At 37.6% G+C, this 23,869-nt stretch overlaps 1 protein-coding gene across 2 annotated transcripts in view; it reads right to left on the minus strand.

The window, feature by feature from the left end:
• The window catches only part of RASA2 (RAS p21 protein activator 2), a 125,499-nt gene that overhangs the window by 56,197 nt on the left and 45,433 nt on the right, over window positions 1-23,869 (minus strand). For both annotated transcript variants that reach the window (XM_045903651.3, XM_045903652.3), the window contains exon 5: window positions 19,354-19,430. In XM_045903651.3, coding sequence (XP_045759607.1) covers window positions 19,354-19,430 — 77 coding nt within the window. The remainder of the gene's footprint in view (window positions 1-19,353; window positions 19,431-23,869) is intronic.

Raw genomic sequence — 23,869 nt, forward strand, 5'->3', positions numbered from 1 at the left:
CAGAAAGAAACCTCCAGAGAGCTACAAGAATCCCCCTGGAGTCATTAGCTGAGTGCTGATAAGCATATACGTGTGAGGAAACTGAGGCTAGGCAAAGAATCATTTGAAAAGAGCAGAGGGCCTTCCGCTTGGGTTGTGATCCTGGGGTCCTGGGATCAGGTCCCGCACTGGGCTACCTTCTCAGCAGGGAGTCTGCTTCTCCCTCTCCCCCTGCCCCTCCCCCCCAACTCATGCTCTCTCGCTTGCTCTCTCTCTCAAGTAAATAAATAAAATCTTAAAAAAAAAAGAGCAGAGGGAACAATTCCTGAAGCCCACAAATGGCTAGCATAAGATCCTACCAGCCATATAATGAAACCTGGTAATTCACAGATGCTGCCTCATGATTGGGAAAACATAAGTCCTAGACTAAAGGCTGCTCTTATTCCATCCATCAAAGTTTAAAAGCAAACCACAAAAGAATGAAACTGTTTCCAAGTTACTTAACTGGGTCAAGTGTACTGATAAAAATATAAAAATATCCAGAAACTTCGTAATGTCTAGAATCAAACAGAAAATAACCAGGAACACAAAGAATCAAAAAAAAATAGGGGCCAAAATATCTCAATAAACAATAAAAATCTCAAACAACCTAATCCTACACATAAAGGAGTGAGAAAAAGAAGCACAGCAAAACTCCAGTAGGAGGAAGGAAATAATAAAGATCAGAGGAGAAATAAATGAAATAGAAACTTAAAAAACAATAAAACATATCAATGAAACCAGGACTGGTTCTTTGAAAAGATCAACAAAATTGACAAACCTTTAGCCAGACTCCCCAGAGGGAGAGAGAGGGAGACAGAGAGAGAGAGGACTCAAAAACAAAATCAGAAATTAGAAGAGGAGAAATAACAACTGACATCACAGATATACAAAGGATTATAAGAAAATATTATGAAAAATTATACACTAACAAATTGGACAACCTAGAAGAGATAAATTCCTAGACACATATAATGTTCCAAAACTGAATCAGGAGGAAATAGAAAATTTGAACATGAACAGACCAATTACCAGCAATGAAACTGAATCAGTAATCAAAAAATTCCCAAGAAACAGAAGTCCAGGACCAGATGGTGTCACAGGTGAATTCTATCAAACATTTAAAGAGTTAGTATCTATTCTCAAACTATTCCAAAAAATACAAGAGATAGGAAGGCTTCCAAATTCATTCTATGAGGCCTGTATTACCCTGATACCAAAACCAGATAAAGACACTGTAAAAGAAAGGCAACTACAAGTCAGAATCTCTGATGAAAGTGGATGCAAAAATCCTCAACAAAATATTAGCAAATCAAATCCAACAATATATTAAAAAAATCATTCATCATGATCAAGTGGGATTTATTCCCAGAATGCAAGGGTGGTTCAATATTCACAAATCAATCTACATGATATATCACATCAACAAGAGAAAGGATGAAAACCACACGGTCATTTCAACAGATGCAGAAAAAGCATCTGACAAAGTACAACATCCATTCATGATAAAAACCCTCATTAAAGTAAGTTTAGAGGGAACATACCTCAACATAATAAAGGTCTTATATGAAAAACCCACAGCTAAAATCATCCTTAATGGGGAAAAACTGAGCCTTCCCCTCAAGATCAGAAACAAGACAAGAATGTCCACTCTCATCACTTTTATTCAACATAGTACTGGAAGTCCTAGCCACAGCAATCAGAAAACAAAAAGAAATAAAAGGCATCCAAATTGGTAAGGAAGTAAAACTTTCACTATTTGTAGATGACATGATACTGTACACAGAAAACCCTAAAAACTCCACCAAAAAACCAGAACTCCTAAATGAATTCAGTAAGGTTGCAGGATACAAAATCAATATACAGAAATTCATTGCACTTCTATACACTAAGAATGAAATAGCAGAAAGAGAAATTTAAAAAATCCCATTTACAATTGTGCCAAAAACAATAAAATACCTAGTAATAAACATAGTCAAAGAGGTAGAAGATCTTCTAGTATTCTGAAAACTATAATACACTGATAAAAGAATCTGAAATGAAGGGGGGGAAATCGGAGGGGGAGATGAACCATGAGAGACTATGGACTCTGAAAAACAAACTGAGGGTTCTAGAGGGAATGGGGGTGGGGGGATGGGTTAGCCTGGTGATGGGTATTAAAGAGGGCACGTTCTGCATAGAGCGCTGGGTGTTATACGCAAACAATGACTCATGGAACACTACGTCAAGAACTAATGATGTAATGTATGGTGATTAACATAACATAATAATAATAAAAAAAGAATTTGAAGATGACAAAAACAAATGGGAAGATATCCCATGCTCATGGATTGGGAGAACAAATATTGCTAAAATGTCCAGACTACCCAAAGCAATCTACACATTTAATGCAATCCCTTTCAAACAACAGCCTTGTTCACAGAACTAGAATAAATAATCCTAAAATTTGTATGGAACCACTAAAGACTCCAAATAGCCAAATCAATCTTGAAAACAAGGAACAAAACTGAAAGTACTGCAATCCCAGATTTCAAGATATAGAGTACTGGCACAAAAAAAGACATACAGATCAATGGAACAGAACAGAGAGCCCAGAAATGAATCCATGATTACATGATCAATTAATCTTCAACAAAGGAAGCAACGATATGAAATGGGAAAAAAGACAGTCTCTTCAACAAATGGTGCTGTGAAAACTGGACTGCTCCATGCCAAAGAATTAAACTGGACCATTTTTTCTTACACCATATTAAAAAAACAAACAAACAAAAAAAACAACCCTCAAAATGGATTAAGGACTTAAATGTGACACCTGAAGCCTTGAAAAATAGGAGAGAATAGGCAGTAATTTCTCTGACACTGGCTGCAGCCACGTTTTTCTAGGTAAGTCTCCTTGGGCAAGGGAAACAAAAGCAAAAATAAAATATTAGGACTATATCAAAATAAAAAGCACAGCAAAGGAAGCAACCAACAAAAAGACAACCTACTAAATAGAAGATATTTGCAAATGATATATCCAATAAAGGGTTAGTATCCAAAATACATAAAGAATTTATACAAGTCAACACCCAAAAAACAAATAATCCAATTTAAAAATGGGCAGAAGACATGCACAGACATTTCTCCAAAGAAGACATGCAGATGGCCAACAGACACATGAAAAGATGCTCAACATTACTCATCATCAGGGAAATACAAATGAAAACCACACTGAGATATCACCTCACATTAGTCAGAATGGGTAGTATAAAAAACACAAAAAACAAGAAGCATTGGCAAGGATGTGGAGAAAAAGGAACCTTCCTGTACTGTTGGTGAGAATGCAAACTGGTGCAGCCACTATGAAAAATAGGATGGAGCTTCCTCAAAAATATAAAAAGAGAATTATCATTTGATCCAGTAATTCTACTACTGGGTATTTACCCAAAGGATATGAAAACACTAATTTGAAAAAATATATGCACTCCTTATGTTTACTGCAGCATTATTTACAATAGCCAAATTATGGAAGTAACCCACGTGTCCATCAATAGATGAATGGATAAAGAGGTAGTATATATATACAGTAGAATATTACTAAGCCATAAAAAAGTATGAAATCTTGCCATTTGCAACAACATGGATGGATCTATCTAGAGGGTATTATGCTACATGAAACAAATCAGAGGAAGACAAATACCATATGATTTCACTCACATGAAGAATTTAAGAAACAAAACAAAGAAGCAAAAAAAGGACTCTTAACTATAGAAAACAAACTGATGGTTACCAGAGGGGAGGTGGGTGGGGGGATGGGTGAAACAGGTAAAGGGGATTAAGAGTACATTTATCATAATGAGCAATGAACAATGTAGAGAATTGATGAATCACTATATTGTACACCTGAAACCAATACGACACTACGTTAATTATATTAGAATTTTAAAAATAATAAATTTTAAAAACTATATTCATATGTTCATGTATTCATGTTCATATATTGTATATCTCTACAGAGATACAGAAAACATTAAAAGTTGGAACTCTAAAGATGAAAACACGTCTGACATGAAAAAACACACTGAGTGGGATTAACAAAAGATTGGATATGGCAGAAGAAAAGATAAACAAACATGAAGACAGAGTATAAACACATCAACTGATATGTAAATGGTCTAAACACACCAATTAAAATGTTGAGGTTCTGGTTAAAAGAATAGAAAAATACATACTAATACCAATCAAAAGAAAGCTGATTCTGTGGATAACAACCCAAAATGCCCATCAGTAAGCGTCTGGTTGAATAACTGATAGTAAATCTATATGGTGGAATTCTATGTAGTTGTGAAAAAGAATAAGGTAAATCTCTATTCTCTAATTACTCTGATATGGAGGGTAGAGAGTTGGGAATGAATGTGATACTTCTCCAAACATACCTCATATAAGTCCTGACTTTGGGAACATAAGAAACTTATATATTTCAAGTAAAATTAAACATAAAAATAAAAAACAACTCTGAGAAACCAATAAAAGAGAATTATTTCAAGAGACAAGGGCACAGTATTTGACTCTGCATCCTTAGAACAAATACAGTAAGACCTTTTATTTTTATTTATTTATTTTTTAAAAGATTTTATTTATTTATTTGAGACAGAATGAGAGAGAGACCACATGAGAGGGGGGAGGGTCAGAGGGAGAAGCAGACTCCCTGCCGAGCAGGGAGCCTGATGCGGGACTCGATCCAGGGACTCCAGGATCATGACCTGAGCCGAAGGCAGTCACTTAACCAACTAAGCCACCCAGGCGCCCCTACAGTAAGACCTTTTAAACTTCATTCAGTAACCTCACTGCCAGTGGTAATACTGGCTTTATTTTGAATCTATTCTCTGTATTTCGTAAGATAATGATAATAATTATGTTAATGTTGTCAGGGATTAAAATTTCCAATATAAGAGGAAAGAGATACAGTATAAAGTCAAAAATCTTATAATATTAAACTTAAATTAGAAACATGAAAGAAGGAAGGAAAGAGACAGAAAGAAAGAAAAGCAGCCAAAAAAGGAAGAAAGAAAAAAAGAAAGTAAGCAAGTTAGCATGCCAGCCAGAGAGGCTATATTAATATCAAGCAAAGTAGATTTCACAACAAAATATATTCCCAGGGATAAAGAGGGTCATTTTATAATAGTGAAGAATTCAATTTATTAGGAAGTTATAACAATCCTAAATGTTAAACTCCTAACATTAGAGCTACAAAACAAATGAAGCAAAAACTGATAGAACTACAAGGAGAAATAGACAAATTCACAAATAGTTAGACAGCAACACCCCCCCTCAATAACTGATAAAGCAATTAAGAATGAAAGTTAAATAAGACTGTCAACCAACCTGACATAATTAACATTTATTAAAAATACTCTATCCAGGGGCACCTAGGGGGCTCAGTCGGTTAAGTGTCTGCCTTTGGCTCAGGTCATGATCCCCAGGTCCTGGGATCGAGCCCTATATCAGGCTCCCTGCTCAGTGGGGAGTCTGCTTCTCCCTCTCCTTCTGCCCCTCCTTGAGTGCTCTCTCTCTCGCTCACACTCTCTCAAATAAATAAAATCTTAAAAAAAAAAAATCTCTCTCCACCTGAAGCAGAGAACACATTCTTTTCAAATGCACATGGAACATGTACCAAGATTAAATGACACTTTGTGGCCAAAAAACAGTCTTGGCAAATTGAAAAGTATTCAGACCATACAAAATATGTTGACAACAGAATTAAATTAGAAATCGACAGCAACGGGGCACCTGGGTGGCTCAGTCGTTAAGCGTCTGCCTTCGGCTCAGGTCATGATCCCAGGGTCCTGGGATCGAGCCCCGCATCAGGCTTCCTGCTCCACGGGAAGCCTGCTTCTCCCTCCCCCACTCCCCCTGCTTGTGTTCCCTCTCTCGCTGTATCTCCCTCTGTCAAATGAATAAATAAAATCTTTAAAAAAAAAAAAGAAAAAGAAATCGACAGCAAGAAGATATCAGGAAAATCCTCAAACACTTGGAAACAAAATAACTCATGATATATATCCATATATATATAAATAATCCATAGGTTGAAGAATAAAAGAAAAGAAAAACTATAAAATATTTTGAATTGAATTAAAATGAAAACCCAGCATATCAATATTTGAAGGATGCTGTTAAAACAGTACTCAGAAGGAAATGGATAGCACTCAAAACCTACATTAGGGAAGAAGAAAGGTTTTCAGTCACTGTCTTCAGCCTCTATCACAAGAAAATTAAAAAATAAAAACACAATGAATCGTGGATCACTACATCAAAAACTAATGATGCACTGTACGGTGACTAACAAAGCATAATAAAATTAAAAAAAAAATAAAAATAAAAACACATTAAACCTAAACAAAAATAGAATGGGAATCAAAACAGAAAACAAAACATCCAAGAATCAGTGAAATCAAAAGCCATTTCTTTCTTTTTTTTTTTTTTAAGATTTTATTTATTTATTTGACAGAGAGAGAGACAGTGAGAGCAGGAACACTTGCAGGGGGAGCGGGAGAGGGAGAAACAGGCTTCCCGCCAAACAGGGAGCCCAATGTGGGACTCGATCCCTGGACTCCGGTATCATGACCTGAGCCGAAGGCAGATGCTTAACGACTGAGCCACCCAGGTGCCTCGAAAGCCATTTCTTTAAAAGGTCATTAAAATTGATAAACTTTAGCTTGACTGATTAGGAAAAATAGAGTACAGACACATATTACCAACATCAGGATGAGTGACATGACATCACTACAAAGTCTACAGATATTCAAAGAATAAAAAGGAGTAACTTGAACAACTTTATACCAAACAACTGGACAACTCAGATTAAATGGTCAAATTTCTTAAAAGATACAAATTACCAAAGATGACTGTAAAAAAATCTAAATAGTTATATATCTATTTAAAAAAACTAAATTTCCTGGTTAAAAACCTTCCCACCAAAAAGCAAACAAAACAAAAACACTTGAGGCCCAGAAGGCTTTGCTGGTGAATTCTTATACTATTCATGTAAAACATAAATTATATTAATTATATACAAACACCCCAGAAAATTGGGGGGGAAAAAAGAGAATACTTCCCAATTCATTCAATGAGGTCATTATTCCCAATTCCAAAACCAAAGACATTACAAGAAAACTACAGACCAACATCCTTCATAAACATGGATACAAAAAACCTTAACAAAATTTTAACAAATCAAAGCCAACAACATATAACAATAATACAACATGACCAAGTGGAGGTTGGTTTAACGTCAAAAATCAATCAACAAAATTCACCATATTAACAGATGAAAACAGAAAAAGGATAAGATCATTTGAATACCCATCCTTGATAAACATTCTTTTTTTAAATTTTTTTTTTTAAGATTTTATTTATTTGCGAGAGAGACAATGAGAGACAGAGAGCATGAGAGGGAAGAGGGTCAGAGGGAGAAGCAGACTCCCTGCCGAGCAGGGAGCCTGATGTGGGACTCGATCCCAGGACTCCAGGATCATGACCTGAGCCAAAGGCAGTCGCTTAACCAACTGAGCCACCCAGGTGCCCTCCTTGATAAACATTCTTAGCAAACCAGGAACAGAGGGGAGCTTTCTCAACCTGATAAACAACAGCTATCATCATACTTAATGGTAAAAAACCTGAATGCTTTCCCCCTAAAATAAGGAATAAGACAAAGACGTTTGCTCTCACATCTTCTATTCAACATAGTACTGGAGGTTCTAGCCTGTGCGATCAGGCAAGAAACAGAAATAAGAGGTATCCAGACTAAAAAGGAAGAAGTTAAACTGTCTATTCACAGATGACACAATCATCTACACAAAATCCTATGGAATCTATACACAAGCTAGTAGAACAAATCAGTGAATGTAACAAGGTTGCAGAATACAAACTATTTTTTTTTTAATTTCTATATACTAGCAACAAACAACCATATATTCAACTTGTTTTTCTCCCTCTTAACCCTCCCCTCCCCACCAGGTTTTTCCCCTCAGTCTGTTTCTCTAATAGAAAAACCACTGCCTGGACTTCAAGTCACCCAGTACCTTATTTAATTTTTCTGTTTGCCTTTCCAAATGTTTTGACCTCCCTTTCACTCCTCACCCTACTGAAATCTACTTTTTCTACGTTCATCATTCTATGGAAACTCTCCTCATTAAAGTCCCCTGAGTGTTAAATGCTATCCATATTTTTCAAGGCTCTTACTTGATTTCTTGGCTGCATGCAATACTTCTGATCACTCCCTACTGCTTTATTTTTTTTTTTAAGATTTTATTTATTTATCTGACAGAGAGAGACACAGCAAGAGAGGGAACACAAGCAGGGGGAAGTGGGAGAGGGAGAAGCAGGCTTCCCACTGAGCAGGGAGCCCGATGTGGGGCTCAATCCCAGGACCCTGGGATCATGACCTGAGCCGAAGGCAGACGCTTAATGACTGAGCCACCCAGGAGCCCCTCCCTACTGCTTTAAAGACCTTTTCTTTCTTGGTTTCCTTGGCCTTCACTCTAGTAATTTTCCTCATATCACCTGTCTCCCTCAAGTTTTCCTCTCATGCTATTCTACTTCTACTGCTGGATCTGTTCTTCTCAGTCAGCTGCTCTCTTTGCACTATATAACCTCCCTCTAAGGTTGTTGTTTTTTTTTTTTTTTTTAAAGATTTTATTTATTTATTTGACAGAGAGAGAGAGACAGCGAGAGAGGGAACACAAGCAGGGGGAGTAGGAGAGGGAGAAGCAGGCCTCCCGTGGAGCAGGGAGCCCGATGCGGGGCTCGATCCCAGGACCCTGGGATCATGACCTGAGCCGAAGGCAGACGCTTAATGACTGAGCCACCCAGGCGCCCCATCTAAGGTTGTTTTTATCACATCTATTCTTAGGGCTACAACTACCATCAACTTTACACTTCTATATGAGATCTCACCACAAAGTTTAAGATTTTTATATCCAAATGCCTGATGGAAATCTCTACCTAGATGTTTAAGAACAGCTACAACTCATTATCATCTATTAAAGGAGCTCCTCTTCTAGAATTTTCTCTGTATTGTAAACCCTACCACCTACCCAGTAACACAATCTAGAAATCTAGGAGCCCCACTCAGATTCATCCCTTCTTCTTCCTCACTTTCCGTAACTACTCAGTAAGTTTTAGTGATTCTACTCTTTAAATATTTCTTCATTTGTCCTCTTCTCTCATTTCTGTAACAACTGTTCAGGTGCAGAATCCATCATCTCTCACTTGGATCACCCTAACACCCTTCAAATTCACCTCCCAGTTTCTACACTTACTGCTGTCACAAATCTAATCTTTCTAAAATGCAAATTTGTCCATATTACTCTATTGTCTAAAATCCTCCAAGAATTCCATGAGCTCTTATACGTTTTGTAAGTTCATATGGTACAAAATAGCCTCCAAGATCTGGCTCCAGCCTATGTCACTATGTCACCAGTATGTGACCAATCTTTGGGCTTCATATGCTCGGCAACATCAAACCGCTTTTAATTATTCTCCCTCCCTCTCTGTTTCTTCTTCCATACTTTTGCCTATATTGTTCTTTCCTTCTGGAAAAAAAATCTCACTTTTTCTAGGCAAGCTACTTTCTATTCATCCTTTAAGAAGACAAATGTTACCTTCTTTTTTCATTTAGTTGTTTCAAAGAGTTATGTAGTGCCTATTAGTGCCAGGCTCTGGGGTGAGTAAGACTAATATGTTCCTAAGATGAGGTGAGTAAGACTAATATGTTCCTGCTCTCATGGAGCTTAGAGTCTACTTGAAATAACAGATGACAAGCAATAAAGAAAAAAATAATAATTACAAATAGTGGCAAGTGCTATGAAGAAAAAAAGAACAGGGTGCCCTATTTTAAAATAAGTGATATTTAAGCTGAAACTTCAAGGAGGACAAGGAACAAGCTAAAAGAATGGGCATGCCAGGCATAAAGCACAGCAGATGTGTATCTCTGAACAGGAAGAGTATGTCACATTTGAGGAATTGAGAGAAGGCCAGTGAACATATGAACAAGAGGAAGCATACCACAAGATGAAATCTGAGAGGCAGGCAGCATCAGAACATGGGGGATCTTAAGGGCCAAGTTAAAGGGCTTGGGTCTTACTCTAAATGCAACAGGAATCATTAAGTATTTCAGCAGGGGAATGACATGACCTAATTTATGTTTTAAAAGACTGCTCTGGGTTGCTATGGAGAGAATGGACTGCAGAGTAGAAGGCCAGCTAAGACTATTTAAACAATCAAGATAACAAATGGTTGCTGGTTTGAAGTAAGATGTCATTAAATATTAAAAATTAGAAAATTCAAGAAATATTTCATATAATCAGTAAGAAAGGGATCCAATGTATGGGGGCAAAGAGGAGAAAAGATTTTAAATGATTCTCAGATTTCTGGCTTAGGTAATTAGGCACATGGTGGTTCCAACTGCTAAGGCTATGGGAAGGAGCTGTACAGATATGACAGGCAACGCTTCAGTTTCAAATGTGTTAAATCCGCAATGTTGTGAGACATCAAAGCAGAATTGCCAAAAACACAGGTGGATGTATGAGTGCAGAGCTCAGAAAAAAGACCTGAGTTAAATGCACAAGGTATAGACAATTTTTTTTAACTTATTTTGAAGTAAGTTCTGACTTTGAAAAACTTGCAACAGTTCCTCTATACCCATTACCCAGTATTCACATTTTGTTTAACCAAAGTAAAATTATAGAAACACGAAAATAACATTGATACAATGTTAATGATAATATTAATTAATCTTCTGGACTTTACTCAAATTTTGCAATGTCCTTTTTCTGGTCCAGGATGTAATACAGGATCTCACACTGCATTTAGCTGTCATGTCTTCTTAGTCTCTTTCATCCTAAAACACTATTCCTTAGTTTTTCTTCTTCGACCCATGATCTTGCCAGTACTAGCCAGTTCTTTTGTAAAATATTCCTTCATTTGAATTTGATGTTTCCTCATGATCAGACTGAAGCTATGCATGTTGGTGTCCTTCTCAATGCATCATACTAGGAGGCTGGATGTCTCATTACCAGTGATACTAACTTGGGTCACACAGGTAAGTTGGTATCTATCAGACATCTCATGGTGAGATTCTTTGAGACTATGCAAATATGCTATATGTCTTCATACTTAGGCCCACTTATTTAGCATCTACAGATGATTTATCCCTGCACTAATTATTACTGTAGTATGCCAATGTTGATTTTCTATTTCCATTTGTCCTACACTCATTAATTAGAATTCTACTAAAGGAAAAGTAATCCTTTCTCCCCAATGTGTTTGTTTATTTATATATCAGCATTGGCTCATGGACATTTTATTCTATAGTATTGCCTCATGGATTTATTCTCTAATTTTCATTATTTATTTTGATGCTCAAGTTGTCCCAGTTTGGTTACTTGGAGCTCTTTCAAGTTGGCTTCAATGTCCTTTCTACATGTCATTGTTATTATTATTATTATTATTATTATTATTAGCACTTTCTTACTTTCTGACTCCACAGATGCTCTGAGCTCATCTTGTATTTTCCCATGTTCAAGTCCTGAATCAACCAATGCTTAAAAAAATTCAGGTTCTTTTTACTGGAGTAGCTCTAATACTGTACCCATTTGCTACATGTGGCTATTTAAACTTAATTAAAATTAGACAAAATTAAAAATTCAATTCTTTAGTTGCACTAGCCATAGTTTAAGTTTTCAATAACCACATATGACTAGTGGCTACCATATTGGACAGTTAAGTTATAAAACATTTTTATCATCACAAAAAGATCTACTGGACAGTACTGACTGGAGAATGATATTTAAAAACCAAGGTATGGATGCTATGTTCACTGCTACTGGGCCGACATTGCTTCTAGGCCTTCTGTGTGAATAGAGCTAGTACACACACACACACACACACATTCAAACAACCCTGTATCTATTAAGACAAGTTTACTTTGAGAAGTCTGCCTTCAAAGGAGAACAGAGAAATGGGGATGGTAGCTGGGAGAGTCAGGTGGAGATGAGGTCTGGGGAGGCATGCCTTTTAGGATAGGAGATCCTAGAACATGTCTTACATGTTGATGAAAACAATCTAAAAGAGAAGGTGAAGCTGCTAAAACAGAAAAAGGAATAACTGAAGGAACAAAGTCCTCGAGTAGGGGAAACAGAAAGAATCCAGAGTTCAGATAGAAGAATTCACCCCCAATAAGAGACAGGGCACCTCCTCTACTATAATAACATAAGGACAAAAAGATGGATGCCAACACAGGTTTGCAGATTTAGATTCAGGAAAATGCGACCAATTTACAGTCTATAGTGATGGAGGATCTCACAGGTGTTACCAGAGAAGCACAGTAAAACTCCAGCGAAGTTTTAAGTACCCATACAAGGTCTGTGATCATGAATTTAAAGTAAAATCCATCTGTGTGATTTTCTCCAGCAATAATCAGGTGCAGACTGAATGCAAAGGAAGAGACTGAATTCCTTCATACTAGGATTGTTCCAGAGAAATAAGATGGATGAAGAAAAGAGCAAGGAAGTTAAGGAACCTGCAAGAAAAAATGATTATAGTGACAGATCATGGAAAACGACCTAGAGGGAACTGAAAAATAAAAGCAGGTAAGAATGTGGTAAAGATTGATGGACAGAAGTCTTACTGAAATTTAAGAAATGCTGCAGTGGGGAGCTTCCAGGTCTGGAGGATAGTAGTAACTGCTAGGAGATGAACATTTCCACACATTACCCCCTAACTGTAAGTTCAGCAAGTGGCACAAAGAAAACAACATATAAAACTATGCCTGCAGTATTACTAAAGAACAGAGAATACCATGCACTTCAAAATACTTCTAGAAGTTGAGAAATCAATAATAAATCCCACAAAATTGCTACCGGAGCTCTGCTACTGCAGGCCAATGAGTATGAACCATGGAGATTTAAGTGAGAAAGAAGAGAAAGAAAGAAAGAATACAGACCACCATATACCCATATAAAGACCTACTTGTGAACATTTATAGCAGCTTGCTTTCTTTTTTTTTAAATATTTTTATTTTTATTTTTTTTTTGACAGAAAGAGAGACACAGCGAGAGAGGGAATACAAGCAGGGGGAGTGGGAGAGGGAGAAGCAGGCTTCCTGCTGAGCAAGGAGCCCGACGTGGGGCTCGATCCCAGGACCCTGCAGTCACGACCCGAGCCAAAGGCAGATGCTTAACAACTGAGCCACTCAGGCGCCCAGCAGCTCTCTTTATAATAGCCTCAAACTGGAAACAATCCAAATATCTGTCAACTGGTGAATAGATAAACAAATGGAATACTACTCATGAAGAAAAAAAAACTGGTTTCCAGTTCCAAGTCAAGATGGAGTAGATGCATGCCTCCCTAGTCCTCCCACTAGGTATAGCTAAAAATATTGGGCATTAAATATATAACAAACATAAGAAAACTCTGAAAAGTGAAGAGAAGCAAACCAATTAGAGATCTTGGAACCCAAGGGAAGACATGAGAGTGAATTACCTGAGCTTTTTTGTACTTTATCTCAGAGTGATTGCTAGAGAAGCCACCAACCTGGAACAACACCAGTGGGCATGGGCAAAAAATGCCCTAAGAAAAAGCCAGCTCTCTCTAGCCAAAGGACCAGGAACTGGACAGCTTAGCAAGACAAACCATTTTTAGACAATAAAAAACCACTTACTCTAATGAAACACCATGAAAAACACTGTGGCTCCACCCAAACCCCTATCAACAAAGAACAAAGACTGAGGAGAGAGCCTAGACTTCCACCTTTAACAAGCTGTAACAAGCCCCCTTCCCCCTTACTATAATCATTTTTTCTTACAGGTTCCTTAACTTCCTTGCTCTTTTCTTCATCCATCTTATTTCTCTGGAACAATCCTAGTATGAAGGAACTCAGTCTCTTCCTTTGCATGGTGTCAGTAGAGACCACCTGAGGAACCTGGATTTTCATCCCCACCTGTAGCAATGAGGCACTCCTCCCCCTTCATGCCAGGGTGATGTCAGAGAAGGCTGAGTAGGAAAACAAGACCTTTACCACCTACAGGGGTAACTACCAAATCCTCTCAACCATCATGTCAGTGGAGGCCACAATGTAGCAGTAATGAGGCCTCCCCATCCCAGCCAGAGTGGCCGCATGAGAGGACTAAAGGGAGCCTAAACTACCACTTCCATTCAGCAATAATAAGGAACTCTTCTCACTCTTCCCCCAGGCTTATCAGCAGAGGATGAGTCAGGAACCTGGATTTCTATCTGTACCTGACAGTAATGCATAGGCACTCCTCTCCATTCACCCACAGAATGTCAAGGAGTCTGGCTAAAACAGAACACTTAAATAAGATCCATAGTCTCATAACTTAATACCCAAAATGTCTGAAACTACTCATCATACCAAAACACCAATCTTCAGCTTTAAATGGAAAACAAACAAACAAACAAAACAATCAGCAGATGACAACACTGAGATAACACGGATGTTGGAATTATCTGGCAAAGATGTAAAAGCAGCCATCATAAAAATGATTCAGTGAGGGGCGCCTGGTGGCTCAGTCAGTTAAGCGTCTGCCTTCGGCTCAGGTCATGATCCCAGGTCCTGGGATCGAGTCCCGCATCAGGCTCCTTGCTCAGCGGGAGGCCTGCTTCTCCCTCTCCCTTTGCCTGCCACTCTGCTCACTTGTGATTCATCTCTCTCTCTCTGTCAAATAAATAAAATCTTAAAAAAAAAGATTCATTGAGCATTTACAAACACATCTGAAATAAATGAAAAAAAAGTTTCGGTAAAAAAATAGAAAGTCAAAGATATAAAAGGTATGAAGAACCAAATGGAAATTCTGACACTCAGAACCGAAATAAGAAACCTGATAGGTGGGCTCAACAGCAGAATGGAAGGGACAGAGGAAATAATCAGTGATTCTTAAAAAACAGAACAACAGAAATTACCCAACATGAACAGAGAAAACAGACTGGGGAAAACAAACAAACAAACAGAGCCTCAGGGACCTGTGGGACTATAATAGAGGATCTAACATTAATGCCATCTAAATCTCAAGAGGAGAGGAGAAAGATGGCAGGGCTGATAAAGTAGTAGAAGAAATAATGGCCGAAAATTTCCCAAACTTGGCAAAAGACATAAACATACAGATTCAAGAAGCTGATCAAACACCAAACAGAATAAACCTAAAGAAATCTATGCCAAGAGGGGCGCCTGGGTGGCTCAGACGGTTAAGCGTCTGCCTTCGGCTCGGGTCATGATCCCGGGGTCCTGGGACGGAGCCCCACATCGGGCTCCCTGCTCAGCGGGGAACCTGCTTCTCCCTCTCCCTCTGCCTCTGCCTGCCACTCCCCCCTGCTTGTACTCTGTCAAATAAAAATTTTAAAAAAAGAAAAAGAAAAAGAAATCTATGCCAAGATACCTCAGAGTCAAACTGAAACACATAGAAGACCAAAGACAAACTACTGAAAGCAGCCAGGGAGAAAAAGCACATTACCTGCAAAGGAAAACAATTACAGTGAATTAAAAAACCATAAAGGCCACAAGGAAGTGACATATTTTTCATGTGCTTAAAAAGAACTGTCAGTGAAGAATTCTATATCCATTGAAAATGTCCTTCAAGAATAAAGAAATCAAGACATTCTCAGATAACGGAAAACTAAAAGAATGTGTCACTCACAGACCTACCCTAAAAGAACGGTAAAAGGAGATTCTCTAAACATAAAGACAGTGATAAAAGAAGGAATCCTAAAACAATAGGAAGGGAAAAAAGGATATGGGAAGAGCAAAAATATGGGTAAATACATCTCTGTGCTTTGCCTGAAACACAAAGGCTAAACAATAAGTAGGATGTAAAAAATAAAGAAACAAAAAAACAAAAAACAAAAACAACGAACTTAGTCTTCCCTTCTTTTCTAATTTTTCTAAAATTGTGTTAGATGGCTAAAGCAAAAATTGTAACACTGGTGTGGTTCTCAATGTACATAGGGAAAATATTTAAGACAATTATATTACAAATGGTGGAGGGTAAAGGGATTTAAAAGAAGGTAAGGTTTCCACACTTTATTCTAACCAGTAAAATGGCAATACCAGTAGACCACAATAAGTTATACATGTACAGTGTCATACCTAAACCACCACCAAAAAACCATACCTAGAAAAACTATACAAAGAGATATACTATAGATAGAAAAACAGTACAGATAAATCAAAATGGAATTCTAAAAATATGTTCAAGAAACCCAGAGGAGGGGCTCCTGGGTGGCTCATCTGTTAAGCGTCTGCCTTCAGCTCAGGTCATGATCCCAGGGTCCTGGGATCGAGCCCCGCATCGGGCTCTCTGCTCAGCGGGAAGCCTGCTTCTCCCTCTCCCACTCCCCCTGCTTATGTTCCCTCTCTCGCTGTGTCTCTCTCTGTCAAATAAATAATAAAAGAAAGAAAGAAAGAAAGAAAGAAAGAAAGGAAGGAAGGAAGGAAGGAAGGAAGGAAGGAAGGAAGGAAGGAAGGAGAAAGAAAGAAAGAAAGAAAGAAAGAAAGAAAGAAAGAAAGAAAGAAAGAAAGAAAGAAAGAAAGAAAGAAAAGAAAAGAAAAGAAAGAAAAAAAGAAAGAAAGAGGGAAAGACAGACCCAGAGGAAAAAGAAAACAGGAAAAAAATAAAATAGAGAACAGAAAACAAACCAAAAAATGGCAGATTTAAGCTTAACACAGCAGTAATTATATTAAAAGCAAATTCTACAAATTCACTAAATAAAAGACAGATTGGCAGAGTGGATTTTAAAAAGTGACACCCAACTATGTTCTATTTGTAAGAAATTACACACAACTGGATGGATGTGATTGAAAAAAGCCTATCTCAAAAGGTCATATATGGTAAGACTCCATTTACGTAACATTCTTGAAATGACAAAATTATAGATCTGGAAACAGATCAGAGGTTGCCAAAGGTTACAGATGGTAGTGGGGGAAGGAGTGGGTGTGACTAAAAGAGTACGGTAGCATAAGGGAGATCTTTATGGTGATAGAACAGTTCTGTATCTCGATTGCAGTGGTACCACAAATCTACACATACGATAAAACACATACAATATGCTGGACTGCACAATGTCAATTTCCCGTTTTTATTTTATATTATAGTTTTATAAGATGTAACCATTGAGGGATACTGAGTGAAAGGTACACAGGACCTCTCCGTACTTTGCAATTTCTTATAAATAAATCTATGATTATCTCAAAAGAAAGAAGTTAAAAAAAAAAATCAAACTGCCAGAGTTCAAACCCAGACTCTACTACCTCCTGTATGAATTTGGGCTTATTTAACCAATCTGCGCATTGTTTTGTCATACAACAGCATCTATACCAAGTTATGACAAGAAGCAAATTAAGGGGCGCCTGGGTGGTTCAGTCGTTAAGCGTCTGCCTTTGGCTCAGGTCATGATCCCAGGGTCCTGGGATGGAGCCCCGCATCGGGCTCTCTGCTCGGCAGGAAGCCTCCTTCTCCCTCTCCCACTCCCCCTGCTTGTGTTCCCTCTCTCGCTGTGTCTCTCTCTCTCTCTGTCAAATAAATAAATAAAATCTTTAAAAAAAAAAAAGGTAAATTAAGTAATACCTAAAAACAGATAACTATTGATATGTGCAGCAATGTGGATGAATCTCAAAAGCATTATGCTAAGTGAAAGAAGCCATTCACAAAAGCCTACGTATTACATGAATCTGTTCATACGACATTTTGAAGAAGGCAAAACTATAGGGACCAAAATCAGGTCATGGTTTCCTGGTGCTGAGTATAGGGAGAGAGAACTAAACACATCTCTGAGCAATGCCTTTTGGTAGAGTTTTGACTTCTGAAGTCATGCTAATATTCTAAATATTAAAAAAATAAAAGTAAACAACAAGGATGGGGGAAAAAAAACATTAAACTGACTGCAAACAAACCAAAACAAACCAACTATTTCAAATGTTATAACATAACCAAAGTGAGCAAGGGAGGGAATGGTGGAAGGGACTAATCCAAACACTTTCACTATATGCTCTCAGTCTGAGGGAAAACTACTACAAACAAATCTTGAGCTGTCTGCAGTAAGTAAATCCAAATTGAGAAACATTAAAAAAAAAAATAACTGGCCTGTCTTCTTCAAAAATCTCAATAACATGAAAGGTAAAGAAAAGCTAAAAATTATTACTGGTTAAGGAGATTAAAGAGACATATAAACTAAATGCAATACATGATCTTGGACTGGATCCTTTCTTGCAGAGAAAAAAATATCTTAAAGGATATTATTGGGACAGTTGACAAAAGTAAAATAAAATAACTGTAGATTAAAGTACTGGAATGCAAAAACTATACATTATACTTTTATTATAATAATGTTAAGCTTCCTAAATTTGATAACTGTACTAGAGTTATTTAAAAGAATATCCTTATTCTTAGGAAACACACTCTATTAATAAGGATCATGATATATGCAACCTTCTTTAAAAGAGTTAAAAAAGTAATATTAGATATATAACAAATATAAATAAGTAGAGAGAGAGGGAGAGAGACAGGGAAAATGCCTCAAAGGAGCTGGGGCGTTCATAGTAAGGATAAGAAATTATAGTCTGGAGCAGCACTAGCAGAGGAACACTCCCCACTCTAAGGTAAGTGAGTACGGGAGAAAACAGCTTCTAACTGAGAAGGCAGTAGAGGAAACAGTAACTCGGGATATTCAGATTATCAGTTAAGACAAAGAAAAAACATTCAGAAGAAGTCAGGGATATCCAGTAGTTTGCTGATAACACAGGAAAAATCTGGGTGGAAGAGAAAAGGCAGAGGATTGGGCTTGGAAATCTGCATTTCCAGAGCAGTTAGAAGATTAGAGTCTGAGCCACAAAAAATGACTTGAGGGCAAAGGGGAATTTTAAAGTAGGTAAGAATCGATACTGGTACATCCCAAGGCAGCCATTTAGTTTTAGTCCCAGGGTTCCTAATGCTCAGCTCTGTGGTATCAGCGTCTCTAGAGGCCCTCCACCAGGAAGCCTTTCCAACTCCATCCTGCCAGGGAGTTAGATATGCTTAGTCGGGGTCCTGTAACAGCCTACTGCCTATCTCTGTCATTTAACCCACATTCAATACATAAGGTTGAATGAATTAATGACCGATCATAACCTGAGTAGAGGAGATATGAGAAGACAAACTGGAAATCAACTTAATAAAGGAGTGACACAGCAGAGTTTCATTTCTCAAAAAAAGTTTCTGAAGTATATAAAATAAGGTGTTGTCTTAAGATTCAAAGAATACATGACAGAGGATTATTTCCAGCTGATTTTGGTAAAAGAAATATGCTTACTGTACAACAAGCTGCTGGCACACAGTTCCATTCTCTGTTATCAGTTCATTCAGTTTTAATTCAAGGTGAACTTTACCCTATAATGAGAAAAAAAATGAATGGTCTATTTTACTGACAAAATATTAAAGGTAACCAGTAATATTTAGCTGTTCACTAACTAAATTTTAGCGATCCCTAGCACATGGCTTTGCCCACATTAAGTACTTGTTAAATGATGAATAACCAACAATGTAGATCTAGAACTCAGATGCTTATATCAGACATGGTACTCCAATCTAAGAATTTAATGCCCAGTTCAAAAAGTATTTATGAATCTCAGTTACCATGGATAAAAAAAAAAGATGGCACTTATGTTTTAGGAAATTTTGAAATGAAAGCAGACTATAAAATGTAGAATGTTTTTTCCAGAAAAGATAAACCATCAATAAGAACAGAGGCACTATCATTAAAGGTCAAGAGAAATCACACAATTCTAAAACAATAAAACTAAGTTAAAACTAGTAAGATTCAATTTGTCAACACTTCTCTGAAAATTAAAGATTTATGGAATATCTACTATATTTTAGTAAGCACTGTAGGACTGGGTAGGAATCAATAGATGTATAAGACACAATCACTGCTCATAAGAAGCTCATAGTCTAGTTGGAGAGACAATAAATAAAGATAACAATATATGACCCATACCATTGATGAAAAAATGGGATACTGAAAATACTTTCTTCAATAACTATTAATAAATGGATTTTTTTAAAATTCAGTAGTATAAATTTAAAGCAAACTACAAACTTCTCATGAAACAAAAGTTTAGGAACAATATAATCTAGAGCTTGATATTTCCACCCTGCCACTGGCAATGAGCAATTCTAAACTGGTTAGGAGCAATTCTAAAGTGGTTAAGATCAGTCCTGGATTACCTCCACCCAGCTGACAAGACAAATTCCCACAGTGGAGATTTCAGGAGTGTGATGTCTAGAGGCTGATGACATAAGTAATTTCATCAGAGGTAGGAAAGTTCATTATCAAGTCACTGTTCCTCTTTGGAACAACCCCTCTCAGACATTCTTTCACAGGAGTCTAACCTGAATCAGCTTCACTATTTTATGGGGGTTTGCTCTATAAGAGTGAATCTGAGGTCCACTAACTACAAAGCTCAGGGTTAGATGGATACTGAGTGAGGAGCAATAAACATTGATGGATCTCAGCACAAAAGTCTGCATGAGAAAGCTAAGCTCTAAAGAAACAAAGGGGGCGCCTGGGTGGCTCAGTTGGTTAAGCGACTGCCTTCGGCTCAGGTCATGATCCCAGAGTCCCTGGATCGAGTCCCACATCGGGCTCCCTGCTCGGCGGGGAGTCTGCTTCTCCCTCTGACCCTCCCCCCTCTCATGTGCTCTCTCTCTCTCATTCTCTCTGTCTCAAATAAATAAATAAAATCTTTAAAGAAACAAAGGCAACAGTAGTAGCAAAATCGGCAGTAAGGTGGAATTGGAACTAAATTAAGCAAATTTTCCACTAAAAATCCAGGCACAAATATTTATAAAATCATGAAATTTATGAAATAGGTCTCTCATTAATCCTGCTTTAATATTCACTACCCCTACCATTTGAGAGTGACCCGGAAGAGGTCCAATGTATGTAGTAATTTTTTTTTTAAAGATTTTATTTATTTATTTGAGAGAGAGAGAATGAGAGACAGAGAGCATGAGAGGGAGGAGGGTCAGAGGGAGAAGCAGACTCCCTGCCGATCAGAGAGCCCGATGCGGGACTCGATCCTGGGACTCCAGGATCATGACCTGAGCCGAAGGCAGTCGCTTAACCAACTGAGCCACCCAGGCGCCCGATATGTAGTAATTTTTAATATTACTCAGTTAGATTTTTGAATCATCTTTGCTGTTAAGCCAGCATATGTGTGTCACTTGCCTAGTGAGTGGGCCTAGCCAACTGCATCAACATTTGCATCTCAAAGCAGTTTTACTATTTTAACATGTATGCATTTTATGGTAGAAGTTGTATGCTAACAGGGCATTCCCAACTGTCTCTCAGGAAATGTCTAGGATCTACTCTATTTCTAAAACAACAGAAACTGTTAAATAGAGAAGAAAAGTATAATAATTTCATTCACAACTAAAAATCATAGCACTGTATCAAGCAAAGCCTAGAAATAAAAAAAATATCTATTTAATGGGATTCTACCAGGAATCATTATCCCTGAGTCAGAGCCTACTTACTATGTTCATTACTCCTACTGGCTGTTAAAAAGACCATTCCTTTGGTATTAGTCAACAATAACATAATTGCGTATTTAACTTGGTCAAGAAAAGAGTGGAGACAGAACAGACAGACACAAGACATTTATTATTAGGGTGGAACACTAAAATTAAAAAGCATTATGAATTGGGCGCCTGGGTAGCTCAGTTGGTTAAGTGACTGCCTTCGGCTCAGGTCATGATCCTGGAGTCCCGGGATCGAGTCCCACATCGGGCTCCCTGCTCAGCAGGGAGTCTGCTTCTCCCTCTGACCCTCCTCCCTCTCATGCTCTCTGTCTCTCATTGTCTCTCTCGCAAAAAAAAAAAAAAAAAAAAAAAAAAAAAAAAACTTAAAAAAAAAGCATTATGAATTAAACCAAGGAAATTATAATTTCTAAACTGTAAAACACTACCTCATTGTATACTTTAACATGGGAATATATACATGATACTTAGTAAAAGAAACAAGATACAAATCAGGGTGTATAATATAATGTTAATTTGTAAAAATAGAATGTACTATATATATTACTATATAAATTTACTACAAGGTCATCTACTAAAATATTGATGGAAGTTACCTTTGGTTGGTAGGATTTCAGATTTTTTTGCTCATCTAGATTTTAAAATTTCTACTACCAATGTGTTCTGTTTTTTAGCAAAAAAAAAAGTTTTAAAAATTATTTAAAGCTACTTCTTAGTGTTAGAAACCCAAATCTATGAACATTTTAGAAGAAATATTTAGTATTCCTTAATACATTGACAGACAAGTTTAGTTTCATTTACATCTGTTATCATTTTATAGATTTGGATTGTAGCAATACAAGTTCGGTGTTTTTTGTTTTTCTGGGGGTTTTTTGTTTCTATTTTTTGGAGAGGACAGTTTTGAGTTCAGCAAAACATTTCCTAGTCTCGGGGCACCTGGGTGGCTCAGTCGTTAAGTGTCTGTCTTCGGCTCAGGTCATGATCCCAGGGTCCTGGGATCGAGTCCCGCATCGGGCTCCCTGCTCAGCGGGAAGCCTGCTTCTCCCTCTCCCACTCCCCCTGCTTGTGTTCCTGCTGTCGCTCTCTCTCTGTCAAATAAATAAATAAAATCTTAAAAAAAAAAAAAAAAAAAACATTTCCTAGTCTCCTCTGAAGCCAGATGATACAGGCTAAAGACAGTCATAGGCTACAATTCTGGCCAATGAGATCAAAGTAGATGTTGCTGGTGGGGCATCTGGAGAAGCTTGTTGAATGGGACTCCCTAACTTCAGCAGGGGCTTGAGAAGCTGAAGAGCTTAAACAAAGCAGTCTACAGTCTCATGAGGCTGGGCATATAAAAACTGGAGTCCAGGGCCCCCCAAGGTAGTGTGCCGCTGGCAAACAGGCAGGCTTTCTGTTGGAATCTCTGCAGAAAGACTATGCCTAAGGAGTAAGGGTGAACAACACTGACCAGCCTTTACAAAGACCGGAAACCTCGCCTAAAATCAGCTGACTCCCTAACTAGATTGAGGTGATCACCTGTAGACAGTAAGTAAAGTAAATCTTCTCTGAAGGAAAAAAAAAACCATATCACCCACAGCTTCAAATTATCTCTAAAATATTTCATATTTTTCAATGTCTAGCATTCCATTAAAAATGATGAAGCATGCCAGAAGACAAGACCATACACCAAAAAACAAAAACCAATAAAAAGCAGGAGATGCAGATGTTGGAGTAAACTGACAGAGGTTAAAATAACTGCTTACATTTTTTAAGGCAGACAACAAAATGAAAAAACCCAGCAAAAAATTTGATAAAGTATATCAAATGAAAAGTTCAGGATTAGGCAATAAAATAACCAAAATGAAGATGTATTTAACAGCGAATGAGCCATAGCCAAAACAAGAATTGGTGTAATGGGAGATAAATTAGTCAGGGGCAAATATCCACAATGAAGCACAGAGAGGGAGAGAGCATAAGAGACATATGAAACATAGGAAAATGGTCTATTATTCATGTAATCGGAGTCCCAGAAGAGACAGAAAAAATAGGGAAGGAGAAAAAAAAAGAAATAATTGCCTGGAATTTTCCAAAACCAAAGACATCAAGGCAGAGATTTAGGAGCCCCCAGGAACACCCACAGGATAAACATAAAGAAAACCATATGTAAGCAGAGCATAGTAAAACTGCTAAAAGCAGAAGATCAAAAGAAAATCCTAAAAGCAACTAGAGAAAAGAGACATTAGCCACAACGAAGCAACTACAAGACTCTGACAAGAAACTATGTTTGACGATAAACATGCAATGTG

The sequence above is a fragment of the Mirounga angustirostris genome, unplaced genomic scaffold (genome assembly GCF_029215605.1).
Source record: "Mirounga angustirostris isolate CCGP_5_RB_7025 unplaced genomic scaffold, mMirAng1.0.hap1 SCAF_1, whole genome shotgun sequence".
NCBI lineage: Eukaryota > Metazoa > Chordata > Mammalia > Carnivora > Phocidae > Mirounga > Mirounga angustirostris.